This window comes from Spermophilus citellus (assembly GCF_964194105.1).
Source record: "Spermophilus citellus genome assembly, chromosome: 1".
Lineage (NCBI taxonomy): Eukaryota > Metazoa > Chordata > Mammalia > Rodentia > Sciuridae > Spermophilus > Spermophilus citellus.
The window spans coordinates 12920328-12936318 of record NC_138182.1 but is presented as its reverse complement, the minus strand read 5'-3'; the positions used below and the strand labels follow the sequence as shown (position 1 = coordinate 12936318).

The following is a 15991-nucleotide window of genomic DNA, read 5'->3' as shown; positions in this document are numbered from 1 at the left end:
TTCTGTCCCCGTCAGCCTACGTGCCAGGCCTTGAGGGGTTATATCCTGAGAGCCTCCTGGGCCCTCACACTGATGGGGGGCCAGGCTCTTCCCAGGAGCATTTTAATCTGAATGCGGACCTCTGGAGGCTTGAAAGCTCCTGTCCCTGACTATGGAGGCCCCTTGCATCTCCTGATGTCCCTTTGCTGCCCAGCAGGCCTAGGGGCTTGGTTCTCAGCAGTGCCATTTCTCCTTGGTGACGCAGGAAGGGCGTGGCAGTGAGCGTCCCAGATGTTGCCCACTTCTCCTGAGGTGATATCCAGACTTACGTCCTCTCTGGCCTGTGTTTGAAGGTGGGGTCTGCAAGGGATGGCATTAGAAGGGAGCCTGAGCACCCCCACCACACACCTGAGGTCCCGTAAGCAGGTGCTCTTCCTGCAGACCTCTGGGGGCCTCGCCACCCCTCCAAACCGGAGCTTTCCCCTAACTCAGAAGCAGCCAGCTCCTCTTCACACCTTGTCCCAGAAGAGGCAAATGTCCCCTGGGGTCAAAGCAGGTGCCGGGCCTGGGTCCACACCATGCTCCACTCCCACCCAGTCACACATGCATATACCCCTTGCCCAACCCCGAGGCTGGCCACCACCACACTCCATCTCCAGGACAGCAGAAGGGTGGACAGACCCCACACCCTGCTGGTGCCAGCAGCTGCAGGTGGCCTCTGCCCAGCAAGGCAGCAGCTGGCTGTGTGTGCAGGTACTCCCCAGGCGTAAGCTGGCCCCCACCCAGGGAAGCATCTGTGGACTATTCCCATAGCTACCTGAGGAACGGGTCTGATTTCTATGTCATTTTGTAGCCCAAGGTCAGGACAGCTGTGCAGGTTGACTGTAGAGGGTCCCTTTCATTGTTAACGGTGATCATTCCTGTCCCACAGCTTTGCTCAAGGTTTGGACAAGTCTTACCAGACATGGGGCGATGCAAAGGTGTCTGGGCGTGCTGTGGCACACGTACTAGGGCAGGGACCACTTGCTCCCTTTAGAGTAGACTTAGCCAGCAGTGGCTGGCATCCAGTGGGTGTCGTATCCACCGCCTCCACCTTTGATACGTGTGCCATAAGCCTTTGATACGTGTGCCCCCGCCTTCCAGCCATGTGCCTTCCGTGGGGAGCAGGGACTTAGGGCATCGCTGCCCTCAGGAATCCTGAGTCACGCCTGAACCCCGCAGTCACTTAACCATATTGATTTTCCCACCGTTAAATCGATTTAGCCCATTTCAGAAGCTGCGACTCCCCCATCCCCTTCCGTGAATTCCCATGACGGTCCTCGGCCTTTGTATATCGCCGGTCACTTAGCACCTGGGATCTCCGTGACCTAAGCACTTGTCCGGCTGCTCTGCCAAGGCCGGGGGTGCCTCTGGGGAAGCCGTTCCAGTCTGGAATTCAGTATGACATTTGCTCACCTGGATGGACAGACGGACAGACGGATGAACAAATGGCTTCTCCCACATAAACTGCATTGAGCCTCTTGCTAAGGCTCATTTTCATTGTGGTTTTAGTCCTTTCCTGCCTCATCTACCCTGGAAATGTTTTGAGACCATTTACAAATGGAAAACAACAGAAGAAAAAGATAAAGACATGCGCAGTTGCCCAGGGCCCTGGCCGCTGGTCACATGGAGCAGATTAAATATAATCAAAGGAAGTTTAGCTTCTGAGTGACATTAGTCACATTCCAAGTGCTCATTGGCCACGGTGGCCGGCGGTCCCTGTGTTGGGTAGCAGACAGACAGAACACTTCCTTCCCCAGAAGGCTTTATTGGACGGAATGCATCTGAAGGAGCAGCGTGGGCTGGGGCTTCACTCGGGGTAGAGACCCGCATTCCATCCCTGGGGAAGAAAAGAATGAAAGGGGAACCAGGTTCCCTCTCCTTGGCCCCACAAACTCAAGGCCTGGTGCTCCAGGTACTTAGTTACAGCCCATGGGTGACAGTGACTTGGTTTCCTCTGGGGTCCCTTCCACAGTAATGAATTGCTATGTCTTGCCTCCAAGGCTCCAGGATGGACCTTTATATCAAAGGGGGCGTGGCAAGTGAGGATGGACAGGGCTTTTAAACTTATAAATCACATTCAAGTGCAGAGTTTGTGGCCTTAATTCTAAGAAACTACAATTAATAAGCAACTACTGTGTGCACACTCTGCATTGACATGGCACCAATGCAAGTTGGCTTTAACTGATCAAGATGAAGCCATCAATATATAATTTTCCTCTTGGTCTTCAAAAACAGGATGGCGAGCCGTGGCCCAAGGACAAATCTGACCTGCCTCCTGTTTTGTTAACAGAGTTTTACAGAAACATAGGTCGTCCTCGCTGTCTGTGGTGGCATTTGTACTGCATGGGCAGACTTGAGTTGCCACGGTGACCGTAGGACCTCAAAGCCAGGTGCATGTGTCACCTGGCCCTTCACACAGAGGGCTTGCCAGCTATGCCCTCCTTGGAGGTCCCCACCGGGCACTCAGTGCCAGTCTCTGCCCTGGCCCTGCCCTGACTGTCTGCAGGAGGACCTGGGCGGGTCTGAGCCGGAGAAGACAGCCTGGGGTTGTTCTAATTGGCCTGGGGACATCTTAGGCAAACAGTCCCAGCAGGGAGGGGACCTTCAAGGGTGGCTCCCTGCCCTCAGGGCTCTGTCCACCCCAAGGACTGCAACACAGACACCTCAAGCCGTGCCCCAGAGATGCTGAGCAGTGGTCGGGGGAGGAATCGGCCGCTTGGCCAGAGGAAGGGACGTGTAGCAGTGGCCCTGCGTCCAGGCAGGCTGAGTCCTCCCCTCCCTCTGCTGCCTCTGCTGGCCTCTGCTTTCCGGCCGGGCCTCCTTCCCACTTTTGAGGCCTTAGCTCTGCGGCCACAGGCTCCGGCCTCACTGAAGGAGCAACCAGGAGAAGGCAGGGTCACCCCCACTCCACCTCTCCGTGCCCTGTGGGTGCTGGGTTCTGTGGGTTCTCCTCTAAGAATGTGGGCCACGGCTCCCCCTCCCTCCCCGCCAAGGCCGCCTGGTCCCTGGCACCTAGGGACCTCTGAGGATTTGTGTTATGGTCCTCTGCATCTCTACCCACCCTGCTGTGGGGACCTGGGGGACAGAACTGCTCACGTCCCATCTGATTGTGACTGAGGTCTATGGAGGTGCCGTGATTTCCACCCAAGGCTCCTCCTAGGGTGGAGGCAAGCAGGCCGTTTATTTTATGCCTTAGAATGGAGGAAAAGGGCTGCTATAAATGTTTATGGGTGATGGGTTTTACTTCCCGAGTTCCAGACAGTATTAAGCACCGCTCATAGATCGGGTCCTTGCATCTTTACAAGAACCCTGTTAAGTAGATGCTGTTGTTATTCCCTCACATCACATCCGAGTCAGGGAGACTCAGAGAGGCGAAGTAATTTTGTGAAAGTCACGCAGCTGGTAAGGGCAGGCCTGGGTTCTGACCCAGGCAGTCTGGCTACCACTGTGCCTTTGGCTGCAGATGCTTTAGGCTTGACATTTAGTGGGGAAGGACTCCAGGAAGCAGCTTCGTCACTCTTCAGCTGTAACATGAGAGCTAATTCCCAGCTCCTTGGATACCTGAGCCCGGAACAGAATCTAAAATAGCCACTGCCTGCTGTTGTGTGCTGCTCCTGCCGTCCTGAAACACTCACAGGCTCCAGGCCGTGGGGACAGGGCCGGGATGCAGCACTCTGCTTGGTTGTACACGGGGCAGCTGGAGGCAGGGGCCATCTCTGCCCTCGCCCCCGCATCGGGTGCTGTGCTGCAGTCACAGCCTCCCTGCGCTGACCCCGTCAGCCCACAGGAGAGCGCGTTCTTCTGCTTTCCTTTGTTCAGCAGGAAAGTGGCAGGATGGGACAAACTCTCAAGTCAGCAAAACCTTCCAGAACCTTCTTTCACTAGATATTCGGACAAGTATGTACAGTGTGCCTGCCACGCGTCATTACTCCTCGGGGCTCAGTGAGCCACTTCTCTGTCCAGAATTGCTCTCTAGTTCCACTCTCTGCCCCATAACAAGGAGCATCCTGGTACGACTTAGAAGGGGAGTCCGGGGAGTGTTCAGGGGCCCACCCCGTGTCCTACACGTGCCCCTCGAGAGATCGTGAGCATCCAAGCCCTTCCCCAGAGCAGTGTCCTGGAGGTGTTCGCCAATGAACCACCCCCGTGTCCCTTGCCGTGTGTCCCCTGTGAGCCTTGGTTTCCACGGCATCGTCTACTGTCCTTTCTCTAAGTTCTCTTTGACCATCCAACACCCTCGGGAGTCCCTCCTCTCTCTTCCTGTGGAAAGTGAGGATCAGAAGGGGGGCCCTCGCCAGGGGTAGAGGCCAGGAAGAGCCGTCTCTCCCTCTCCCTGGAGGCTGTAAGCCGGGGGTAGGGAGGCAGCGGTGAGCTGTACCGCTCCTGGCTCTACCTGCGCCGGGCTGGCAGAACTTGGGCATGGTGGAAATATTCTGTCTAGAGCAGCCACTGGCCACACGGGCTGTCGAGCCCTGGGAACGTGGCCAGGGTGACTGAGGAACTGAATGTGACGCTTCCCCTGAGTTTGGGTAAAGTTAGGATTGTGGGTGTGATTTCCCTGCCCCTCGTGCCTGAGTGTCCCTCACATGACACCTGGACTGTCCACTGTCCTGGTGTTCCAGTCTGCGAGGCAGTTGTCGGAAGTAACCCTCGAGGACAGTCCCCGGCTCCTCCCACCCTGCTTCCGCCGGGTGGCGGCTCCTGCTCTAGTTTGAGGTGGTTTCACTGGTCAGAGGTGAGGCAGCCTGGGAGCTGGGGAAGCTAGGCCCACTGTGTCGGGGGCACCGTGGGTGAGTGGCTCGTGCGGTGTGGATTTATTTTAAATTTCGTGTCTGTGTGTTGCTTGTTTTAAAGACATGTTAGGGGCATGGAGCTGCCCAAACAGGCTTTCCACCTCCTGGCTAGAGGGACAGGGACTGTGGTTGTCGGTGACATTGCCATTTATTTGTGTTTGTTTGTTTATTTGTTTATTGAAGGGGGTACCAGGGATTGCACTCAGGGGCACTCGACCACTGAGCCACATCCCCAGCCCTATTTTATAATTTATTTAGAGACAGGGCCTCACTGAGTTGCTTAGTGCCTCACTTTTGCTGAGGCTGGCTTTGAACTCGGGATCCTCCTGCCTCAGCCACCGGAGCCATGGTGATTACCAGCGAGCATCCCCACGCCCAGTGACATTTCCTTTTAAAGCAGGAGTAAACATCACAGGTCCCCAAGCACCGCCAAGAGCTCATTTCTCTTGGATTTTCTGCTGTGCCCCTGACTATGCAGCCCTTGGTGCTTTGACAGCAGGCTGCTTTCCTTAGAAAAACAAAGACACTTCCAGTTGCCCGAATGACGGGGGGGTTCCTGCCAGAAGCCACCTGAGAGCACACAGTATCCAGGTCACTGGACCCATTGCCCTGGCTCTTCTGCTGCTTTAACACACACCCCGCTAACCACAGATTAAACACAGGTGAATACACAGGGCTTGCTGGACACGTCACACCTGCCGTAAGGTGGCTGGGTGGTAACTTTTGCCCTTCTTTCTCAGTCTGACCTAGAGTTAGACCTCAGAAAGAAGAAGCCAGAGCTCTCAGGAGCCGGGTAGTGTAGATCTAGAGAGGCCAAGAGCGCAAAGGGCCCTGTGCCCCAATACCCATGGCTGGCAGACTCCATGAGGCCTGGCCAGGGATATGCCAGGCCCCAGCTCGACTTGATTAGTGGGGCTGCAAATAATGTTAAAATTAATAGATTTTCCTCTCTGTGGATTCAGAGGATATGGAGACCCATCCAAAAGGTATTGGGATCCACATGTGTTACCTGTGGCCAGTGTGTCATGTGCATGTTAATACAGCGCATTGCTCTGGCTACCTCGGTAGCGTTTTGAACTAGCCACACCTCCCACCCCACGTACCAGCATGAGCTTTGTCTCCCCCATCTGCTCATTCCCATGCTTTTACTTACTTAGACACACAAACATACGTAATAACATACATTTTTTTTTCCACTTAAAATCACAGACGCTGCAGGGAGTAGTAAGGATAAGAATATGATGTTTGTTTTACAAATGGAGACTCAGAGGTTTCAAAAAACTGGATCTGTGTGTTAGGGGTCAGAGGGCACCAGGACATGGAGCAGGGTGAAGAAGTCGGAGAAGGGAGGGCGGGATTTCTCTTGGGCTACTTGGGAAGCCCAGTATGGGCATTACTGCCTTCCGCTGGCTGGATCGCCTTGGACCCATCCCCAAGGATGGCCCCGGGCTTCTGTGTTCTGCAAAGTTCTTCCTCCCCCCGCAGGGAGACCACCTCACAGGGCAGTCAGACTTGAGGGACAGGTGGGAGATGGCATGGTCATTGAGGTCCACAGCCCACTGTGAACTCGGTCCCCTTTTGGGTTCTGTGTTGACCTGGGGCTGGGAACGTGACCTGGACAGCACAGGGTGGGTTTATCCTGGCTGGCTTTGCCTACCTGCGGCCAAGTAGAATTCTTGGCTGTCAGAGAAAAAAACCCAGGTCAAGGCCCCTCCTGTCTCCCGAGGGGCTCACGGGGGCCAGACCCACAGCCCCCCTCCTCGATGGCACACACAGGTCAGGCTCACCCAAGGTCTCCTTCCTCTTCTTTCCTTCTTCCTGTTGCTCGGTCAGTCGGCTGCTACGTGCTGACCAGCTCAGCGAGTGAAGTGTTCGAACAAGGTCAGGAAGACTCGAGAGTTCACGGTGTGCCTGTGCATGTGTGTGTTCAGTCCTTTGCTGGGGTCAGTGGAGTTACTCCTGGGAGTACGATAATCACATTGCAAGGGTCAGAGGGTAGCATCTGGGTGCGGTTTTCCTAGCAAAATTGTCTAAAGAATTTCCATCTTTGTGCTGCGTGGTAATTACCCAGACAACAAATATGTGGCCCTGCCTTCTGAACAAGGACCCCTTTCTTATGGGATTAACATCCGCAGGATGTTGTGGGAGAGTCACAATTACTTTTTCATGTTCCTGATAATAAAATGACCTTTCAGCTACTTATGATAAAATGAACGCCTTGCATTTGTGGACTTGGTGGCAGGGACATGGAGGAAGTCAGACTCGAAGGTATTTCCACACGGGGGCAGCAGAGTTCAGGTTTGGCCCCAGCCCCGGAGGACAAGTCTCATGTTTGGACCACACAGGGCAGTGTGACCTGGGGCGGGGACAGATTTGCTGCACTATTTGCAGAAACTTCAGAGCCCCCAGCCTGCTCTCAGCATGGAGCCAAGCCCCTTTGAATTTAGTGCTGTTGTCTCCGTGGCCCAGGGGAGAGAGGCCACGGGCACAGGGCAAGCCCAGGCGCTGAGGACCTGGAGACACAGACACAGCTGGGAGAGCAGCAGGTACAGGAAGGAATGTCCCCTGGAGCTGAGGGGTTTTTACATCAATAGATTTCCCTTTAATAATTAGTTGGCAGAAGAACAGAGGGAGTGAGATTAAATGAAGCCTGGCTCCACTCTCCACTCTGCGCCACTCTCCCAGCATCCTCTGCTCTCCTGGGCTCCACTGGACGGTGCTGGCTATGGAGGGGAGGCACTTGTTGCTAATGGCAACCAGGAGCCCGCCCCTCTCTCCCCGGCCAGCTCAGTCCAGGCTACTCTCGGTGAGTCACCAAATCCCAGGCTTTGAATGACAGACCCTTCTTCTGGTGATGTCACCTGGCAGGCCCATTGGGAAATTCCTAGGTCAGTTATCGAAGTTCCAGATCATCGCTACGTGTCCACAGACAGGTTTCAGTTGTGCCTCCTTTTCTGGCCAGGTGCCATTTAGTCCTGTCATTCTGGCCCCCTAGGGTTCTTTGAAGGGAAGACCTACTGTGTTCAGGAGTGGAAGGCCATGGGGAGAGGAAAGGAGAGGAGCGAGGTGTGCCTTGCGGGTGCCTCAGGGCGGGTGCTTCTGCAGAGCAGAGGGCGTCCCCAGCAAGAGCTTCCCACCGGCTGTTCTCCGTCTGCTCAAGGGTTGAAGCCAAGGGGCAGCCGGTCAGTTATCAGCTAAGCCCAGTCACATGCAAGGGTCAGCAAAACAGCCAGATGATGAAGAACTCAATGGTGGCTGGGCTAAGACCCACCACTCCACAGGTGCCTCAAGCCCAAAGGGTGGATCTGCTGGGCTCAGCAGGGGGCTGTGGATTGTCACCAAGGGAGACTGGAGTCTCTGGAAGATGTTGGAGCAGCCCTTGGCAACCCTGTTCCAGGAAAGAATTTGATCTGCTGTCCGGGGACGAGGGAGAGGGACAAGGGGGAGATAATGGAGGTTCCTAGCTTGGGGCAGAGACCATTAAGGAAATGTAGGAAGAGGGTTGGGCCTGGGAGCCAGACCATGGATGGGGGAACGTCTGGGTCCATTTGTGGGCTCATTTGCGTTGAGCTCTCTGGGAGGTCTGAGAACCTGGGTAGATAGCTGTATAGAGAACGTTTGGGTGTAGATTGGGATCCTGACCTGAAACCAGAGAGCACAGGAGGACGTCTTTCCTCGGTGAAGGACAAAGGAACGATGGCCACCGATGGGGTTCCAAAGGACACAGACATCTCAGAAGTAGTACAGAGAGGAAGAGGGGCGAGGGGCTAAGAGCAGACCTGGAGGCAAGTGAGGATAGAATCCATGTCCATGGAGAGGAGGACGGTGACGGGCGGCCAGCGGGAAGCAAAGGCGGGGAGTTCCACGTGGGACAGAGGGTGGGCCAGGCTGGAGAAGGCCAAGGAAGTGGAGGCCCAGGGCTGGGCCTCCCTTCTGTTTCAGAGGGGCTCTAGTGGCTCCAGTGGTGTGGGCGGCCCCCGGCTCCTGTGAGGGGGTGCGCACGGTGCTGGCCATGGCCAGCAGCAGAAAGGGTGCTGTCGATCGCGGGTGCGTGGAGCCAGGGGCGGAGTGGGGGCTCCCCCCGTCTTAACTGCATCGGCCTGACTGCCTCCTGGCCTCGCTTAATGATGCCCGTGTGTCCCCCCTGCCTCTGCTGGTCCCCTGAAGGTCCTCAGTGAACCAGAGATGGAGGCACAGGTGGGGCCTCCAGCACCCTGCAAATGTCTGTTCTCACCGCTGGGGGTTACCAGCTACTGACGTGTCTGCACCCCCAGAGCCACCTCACCTGAGCCGCCACCTCCTCTGTTCCCTGTGAACACCTCTGGAGTCCAGTACCCGAGTCTCGTTGGCTTTTAGTTTAATTCATCCCGCTCCTACCAGTTGGCTTCTGGCTATCTGGAACCGTCGTCTGAAGATATCCACCAGGTTGATTGTTGTTTTAATCTGGGAAATTCTTTTCTCAAAGCCACTGCAAACTCAGAAGCTTGACTACCCGGGCTCAAGGACAAGTTCTCTACCTCGAGTTAACAGGCATTGGACTGCAGAGTTTCTCTGTGCCTCAGTTTCCCTAGCTATAAAATGAAAGCTATAGTAGACCTGCTTCATGAAGCTGCTCTGAGCGTTAGATGAGTCAATGCCTCTAATGTCCTTATTGGTAGATCGTCTGGTACATGAAGGACTCAGTAAATAGTCACTAATATTGTTATTTTCCTTGTGGCTATCGAAGTCCCTGAATTATCAACGACAGCTTTGGCACTGAGCTATAGGAAACATGACGATATGTGCACACAGCTTTGCTGTGCATCTGGAGGGCCCTGTCCCTCCCCATGTCCCTCTCTACTTGGCCACCCATCCTGTTCCCTCCAGGAATTGGGCCTCCTGCATTTTCCCAATTTTGTCTTTCCCTTCCCAAGGGCTTTCCAGACAGTTCTTGGCTTCAGGCTAAGGGCCCTTGGGAACAGAAACATCAATTCAGGGGCTGTCTCGCTTCCCGCAAGTGTTAGTCCCATCTACAGGACGCGGTCGGCTCCCGAGTCAGTTACGGTAAGTGTCCTTCAGGCTCAGAACGTGGATGGAAAACAGTTAATGTGAGATGAAACTAAAAGATGAGAAATTGGTTCTGCCCTCCTCCAAAGCACAAGTGGGATTCTTGTCTGCAGAATGAGGAGGGTAATTTCAAAGTCTCCTTCCAGCCCTGACATGTTGTGATCCCAGAGAAAGTACAGGGGATGCCCTGGGAGGGGTACAAACAGGTGGCTGCAAAGGAAACACCAAGGGAGGCCTTTCCGGTCATCTGTCACTGTTAACATTTGCCTTTGGAACTTTGCTCTCAGGGAAGGCCGCTCAAACGCCCACCTCAGAGATCACCAAAGAATCGGAGACGTCATGCTGAGGAACATTCAGGGCATGAAGGTGAGCGGGGCGGCCTGGGGTGGGCAGGACCCCAGAAGAGGAAGCTGGGCTGCCCAGGCCCCGGCTTTCAGCCCTTCTGCAGGCACATTGCCGACCCCCTGCAGACACCTGACGCAAAGCAGCGAGGGTGACAGTCTGGGTGAATTTTCCTCTAGGTGTTACTTGAAGGAAACATTTTTAGTAGTTTTTTTGTGGCTGTTGTTTCAAAGTCTTTGCATTTGCACCCAGAAAAGCAGGTACTTTTTTTTACTGAATAGATCATTCAAAACATTTTTTTAAATGGCAGACAAAACATTGGTTGACTACGTAGCTCATTTCCAGTTGGTGGTTGTGGTTTCTTCTAAGCATGACAAAATATTAGCTGTGTAGGAATTCCAGGAAATCCCATGACTTTAGATCAGCATGGAAGGGTGTGGGTGTGTGCCCGAGCGTGCATGTGGGTGCTTTAGTTTGTTGTGTTTTGTGGTGCTGGGGATTAAACCTAGGCTTTGTACATGCTGGGCAAGCATCTCCTACCTCTGAGCTACACCTCCAGCTTTTTTATTTTATTTTGAGTCAAAAGTCTCACTAAGTTGCTGAGGCTGGCCTTGAATTTGCCATCCTCCTGCCTCAGCCTCCCAAGTAGCTGAGTTTACAGCTGTGCACCACTATGCCCAGCTAAGCCAATGTAAACTTTTAATCATTCAGTAGTATTTACAATGAAAGTAAGAAGTCAGTAAATATTAAACCAGTACTCTACCATATATTTGAAATCTGCCCATTCTTGTATATCTGAAATTTTTATGTTTTCATTTTCATTTTGACCCATTAATAATTCCTTTACTATAGAATGTTTTTGTTCACATAACTTAACTATTGAACACAACTCTATTTGCATTTTAAAAGCAATCTTCCTGTATCTCAACTGCCCAGAGCCTAATAACTTTTGTAACTAATAACTGCCCAGAGAAAGCAATGACCGCCTAAGAAGGCAGGTGGTCACTCCAGCATTTGTTTATCCATTTGTCCAACAGACCATCCATCTAGTGCTAACTGAGCACCTACTACATACAATATCCTCATAGAGAAGTTACTGTTGGGGCTTGAATTGATTCCCAAGTCATTTGGCTAAGTTGTTTTGATAGGGTCAAAAGCTCCAAGATATTTCCTGTCTGTCTGTCTGTCTGGGTCGCTGAGGTGCTGGGGTTGAACCCAGGGCCAGGTACACACGGGGCAAGCACTCCACCACCAGACTTCACCTCTTAACAAAGATGGAGATGTTCTTACCAGCTCCTCCAAGGTTCACTTTTCCAACCTGCTCATAGAGCAACCTGCTGCAGTTGTGGGCAGCCTCGGAGAGAAGCGTGGAAGCGGCCGGACTGCAGCCTCCTGTGCAGGATAAGAAGGCCGACCCCATCTAAGCCGCCCCACACCTGCGTCATACGCTAAGGTTTTGCACAGCCCTCAGATGTCTCGGTGACAGGCATCTGTGCTGCTCTCCGTGTGAGCTCTTTAAAATAGTTTAGAGCAGTTTTAGGGCTACAGAATAATTAAGCAGGAAGCACAGAGTCCCCAGCGCCCCTCCCACGGTTTCCACTCTTATTACATCTGGGTGGTGGGTGCTTGTGGGACCGGTGAACCAGTGCTGATGTGTCACCATAGCCAGGCCTGCGGTGGGCCTGAGCGCCCCATGTTGAACATTCTAAGTGTGGACAAGTGTATGGTGATGTGCACCCGCCACGGCAGTGACAGGTGGCACTGCCCTGACAGCCCCTGTGCTTCCTCCACTCTCGCCCCCTCCCTGCCGGCCTCCTACAGTCTCCGTGGCTCTTCCCTGGAGCGGGAACCCTGCAGAAGTGGCTGTCAGGCTGGCTTCGTCCACTTGTCCCTCATCGTGTTCCTCTTACCTGAGGTCCGGAGCCTGCCAGGCGAGGCCCCCTCCGCAGGCCTAGACTCGGCCACAGGCCTCTGGGCAGCACCTGTGGCTCTTCCTGCACCTGTGGGGACAGTCCCCAGCACCTTGCTTTCTCCAGGTGTCCTTTGTGGCCTTCTCAGACTGTTTGCCCAGTGCCCACCACTGCTTCCCTGCCCTCCTCTCTGCTGACCAGCACCACCTGGCCTCTGCCGGCCCCTCCTGCTGGGCCTAAGGAGCTGTGCCTTGTGCTCTGTGGGGCTCCTCAGCTGAGCTGGCATCTCAGCACTGTGCTGACACCACGTGTTTACGGCTGGAGCTCTGTGCAGTGAAATAAAAATAGATGGGGGCGGTGAAGCCACCAACAACCTTTTTAAGGAATGGGTGGGAGGGCCGAGGGCGTGGCCAGAGGTGGAGCCCTGAGCTTGCATGCATTGAGTCCTGGCTTCAATCCCAGCACCCTCCACGCCAAAAATAAAAATAATGGGTTGGCTTATCTTTTTTTTTTTTTTTTCCAAATTTTGTTTGTTCTTGTTGATTTTAAAGAATTTTCATAAAGTGTAGAAGGCGCATCAGACGGTTGTAGAGAGGTAGAAGCTCGGGTTAGCACTTGTGTCCAAAATGCTTAGGGTGCTCTCTGCTTTAGTGTCTTTCTTGCCATGCACACACTTACATGTACACATGTGCACACATGCACATGTATGCACACACACGAAGGCATGTGTGATAGGTGCAGTCCAGATAAGCTTTGTGGACTGTACCAAGCCAGTTTGCTGGTGCTGATGTGTGCCAGTCATGTGGGACGTCACCCTTAGGGGAGGAGGGGAGAGGGCTCACAGTGCCTCCCTGCTCTTCTGTAGAGTTTCTACTTCAAAACAGAAAATCTGAAAATAACCCTCGCAGGGGAGTCCCTGGGGAAAGGGCCAACACAGGCAGGTGCAGCATTAAGGGCAGGAGGACAAAGGAGTAGACATCAGGGAAGGTTCTGGAACAGGAGCCAGGTAGGGACTCCTGAGCAGGAGCATCATGTGCAGTGCCTGGCAGTTTCCTGTGCAGTTGGAGGGTGGGTGACCCGGGGTGAGCAGCAAGTGGAGGCTGGACAGGTCAGAGGATCACATCCTGAGCACTGCACATTCAGAGGCACTTCAGAAAGGGGCGTGGAAGTGGGGTGGGTGACAGTGACCAAAGGAGGGCTGTGTGCTCAGGGATGGGGCAGACGGCAGCTCCGACATGTTTGGATTGATTGATAAAACTTTGGGCAGTTTTCAAAAAAGAAGAAGTCTGGACTGTTGCACAGGGTTTTCTGTCCCGAGGAGCTGCTTATTGGTAGCACAAATCCTAGAGTCAGAGGGTGAACAAGGCAGCGGGGAGGGGGAGGGTAGGCAGGGCTTGTGTGTGGACGCGTGGTTTCCAGATCCTTAGGAGCGTGGGGGTAGGGTGTCACTGAGATAGGACTGTGCCCTGGACTAGAAATGGAGATGTGGGCGTGTCCATCACCCCCGGAGGAGAGTAAGCTTGTAGCAGAGGAAGTGGCTCCTGTAGGTGCTCGGCTGTTTCTTGAATGATTGGGGTGAGACAAACGGAATGTATTTGCTAAACTGTTTGGTGCTTAGTGAATGGCCCTGGTCAGTTGTCATCTTAAAATACTTAGAAGAAAGCCACAGCCCCACCCCTCAAGGGCCTCCCGTTTGATAGTTCCTATGTGTTGTGCATTTTGCATGGGAGGTGTTCACTGGGGATTGAACTGGGGGCACTTTACCACTAAACTACACCCCAGCCCTTTTTAATTTATTTTGAGACAGGGTCTAAGTTGTCCATGCTGGCCTTGAACTTGGGACTCTCCTGCCTCAGCCTCCCGCTGTCATAGCTGAGATTGCCACCAGCTGCATGTGTATTTTAAACTGCTTAGTGCCTTAATGGAGCTTCTTATTTCGTGCTCAGAACATCATTAAAATGATGAATTAAGTAGTGAAGTAGGAAAACTGAAATTTAAAGAGATTAAATAAACGTGATGATGTGAAGGGGCAATGCACGTCCATAAGCCCAACTGGGCTGGGCACCAGAGCGTGCTGGTCCGTGGCTCAGGACTCCCCCTCTCACCCCACAAGCCCCTGGCAGCGCACCTCTGGAAGCATGGCGAGGCACTGGAGGCGCTAGAGAACGCCATCAGGAGCTCGCGGCGCTTGGAGCTCCTCTGCAGAGACTTCGAGCTGCAGAAGGTGTGTTACCTGCCGCTCAACACCTTCCTCCTGCGCCCGCTGCACCGGCTCATGCACTACCAGCAGGTCCTGGAGCGTCTGTGCAAGCACCACGCGCCCAGCCACGCAGACTTCAGGGACTGCCGAGGTGAGCCCGGGACGGCCAGCGAATGCCGACGGCAGGTTTCCACAGTCCCCTGTCCCCTCCTGGTCCCTGCGTGGAAAGGTGCTACTCCTCCTTCACCTCTTGCACGCATTCCTTCCTTTGAGCCTGGGAGGCTGGGGGCAAAGAACCCTGGAGGCGCCCACTTAGAACGGCTTCCACCTGTGTGGGTGAAACTCCGTACTCCTACCTGCCACAGAAGGGGGCTGGTCCCTGATCCTCGTGCTCAGTACCACTGGGCATTTGTGATATGCAGTCACCTGAATAAGCCTTTCCCCTGAGTTAACTCCACCTTCCTCACCAGCCTGAGGCATGGTGAGCTCATTTTACCTATGGAGACTACTGACATCAGAGAGGTTAAGGAATCTGTCCAGAGCTACCCAGCTGGGAAGTAAATGGTATGGAACCTGGGTCACGCTTCCCTACTGACTCAAGATGATGTACTCCCTCAAGGTGCCCAGGCCAGGCACAGGACCTACTTTGTCGCCTTTACTCCTTTAACAGTCCCATTTTATCGACAAGGAAGCAGAGGTCAGAGGGGGAAGGGATCCAGGAGTGCACTCTTGTCCCACTGAGCCGCACATTGGTTTTTTTTTTTTTTTTTAAGAGAGAGGGAGAGAGAGAGAGAATTTTAATATTTATTTTTTAGTTCTCGGCGGACACAACATCTTTGTTTATATGTGGTGCTGAGGATCGAACCCGGGCCGCACGCATGCCAGGCGAGCGCGCTACCGCTTGAGCCACAACCCCAGCCTCCCCCCCCCCCCCACCGCACATTGATTTGAGCCTGGCTCCTTCTGTCCTGCAGTCTGTTGGCATTAATGTTCCCTGGCCTCAGCCCCAAGTCCCTTGCGGGCCAGGACTGTTGCCGAGTCAGTCCCCTCCCCTCTCCAGCCAGGGCTGCCTCCAGAGTGGGCCCTTTGGAGGTGCCTCTTGAACACACTGCATGGAGTCTGTGTGTCCCTTGCATGTCAGGCCCCCTGCTCTTGCCTGAAGGCTCAGACCCCTCCTGTCTCCTGGGCTACCTGTTACTGCTTTCTAGACGCGTCTTTTCCCTCCTCCTTTGCTTGAAACCGAGGCGGCCCCTGCCTGCCTCCAACTAAAATCTAAACCCCTTCTGACCTGCACCCCGTTCCTCATGCACCGGATCCACACTGCTGTGGGTGCCTGGGAGGTGGAACACATGGGATCCTGGCCCTGAGAGGACCTGCTGTAAACTCAGGGTGGGCAGGAGCAAGGAAGGGATGTCCACGGTGAGGATACAGTGTACGTGGGAGCTTTCCAGGATGAGGGGAGGGTCCGGAGAATAGGGAACAGCACAAATACAGGTATGCACAGGTCCAAAGGGGAGAGAACTCCTGGAACATTCCAGAAATCAGAAGTGCTGGGTGCCCTCTGTGTGGAGTGCAGAGGAGTGGGCAACCAGCAGCCTGGAACGGTGAACAGGGCCCGGAACCACAGGGTCTTGTAGATGTGACGAGCTGACCTGGCTGCAGAGGGAAGGCAGGAAGGG

General features: G+C 54.1%; 1 protein-coding gene and 1 long non-coding RNA gene across 6 annotated transcripts in view; one reads left to right on the top strand and one right to left on the bottom strand.

Moving 5' to 3' along the window:
- FARP1 (FERM, ARH/RhoGEF and pleckstrin domain protein 1) overlaps positions 1-15991 on the top strand; it is a 265707-nt gene that overhangs the window by 235994 nt on the left and 13722 nt on the right. For all 5 annotated transcript variants that reach the window (XM_081294149.1, XM_081294148.1, XM_081294147.1 and 2 more), the window contains exons 17-18: positions 10148-10226; positions 14226-14463. In XM_081294149.1, the coding sequence (XP_081150275.1) occupies positions 10148-10226; positions 14226-14463 (317 nt within the window). The remainder of the gene's footprint in view (positions 1-10147; positions 10227-14225; positions 14464-15991) is intronic.
- LOC308648973 lies at positions 261-13327 on the bottom strand. The gene is made up of 3 exons (XR_014021947.1): positions 12113-13327; positions 6602-6773; positions 261-1434 (listed from the first exon to the last, which is right to left on the bottom strand). It is a non-coding gene; the product is annotated as an uncharacterized lncRNA (long non-coding RNA).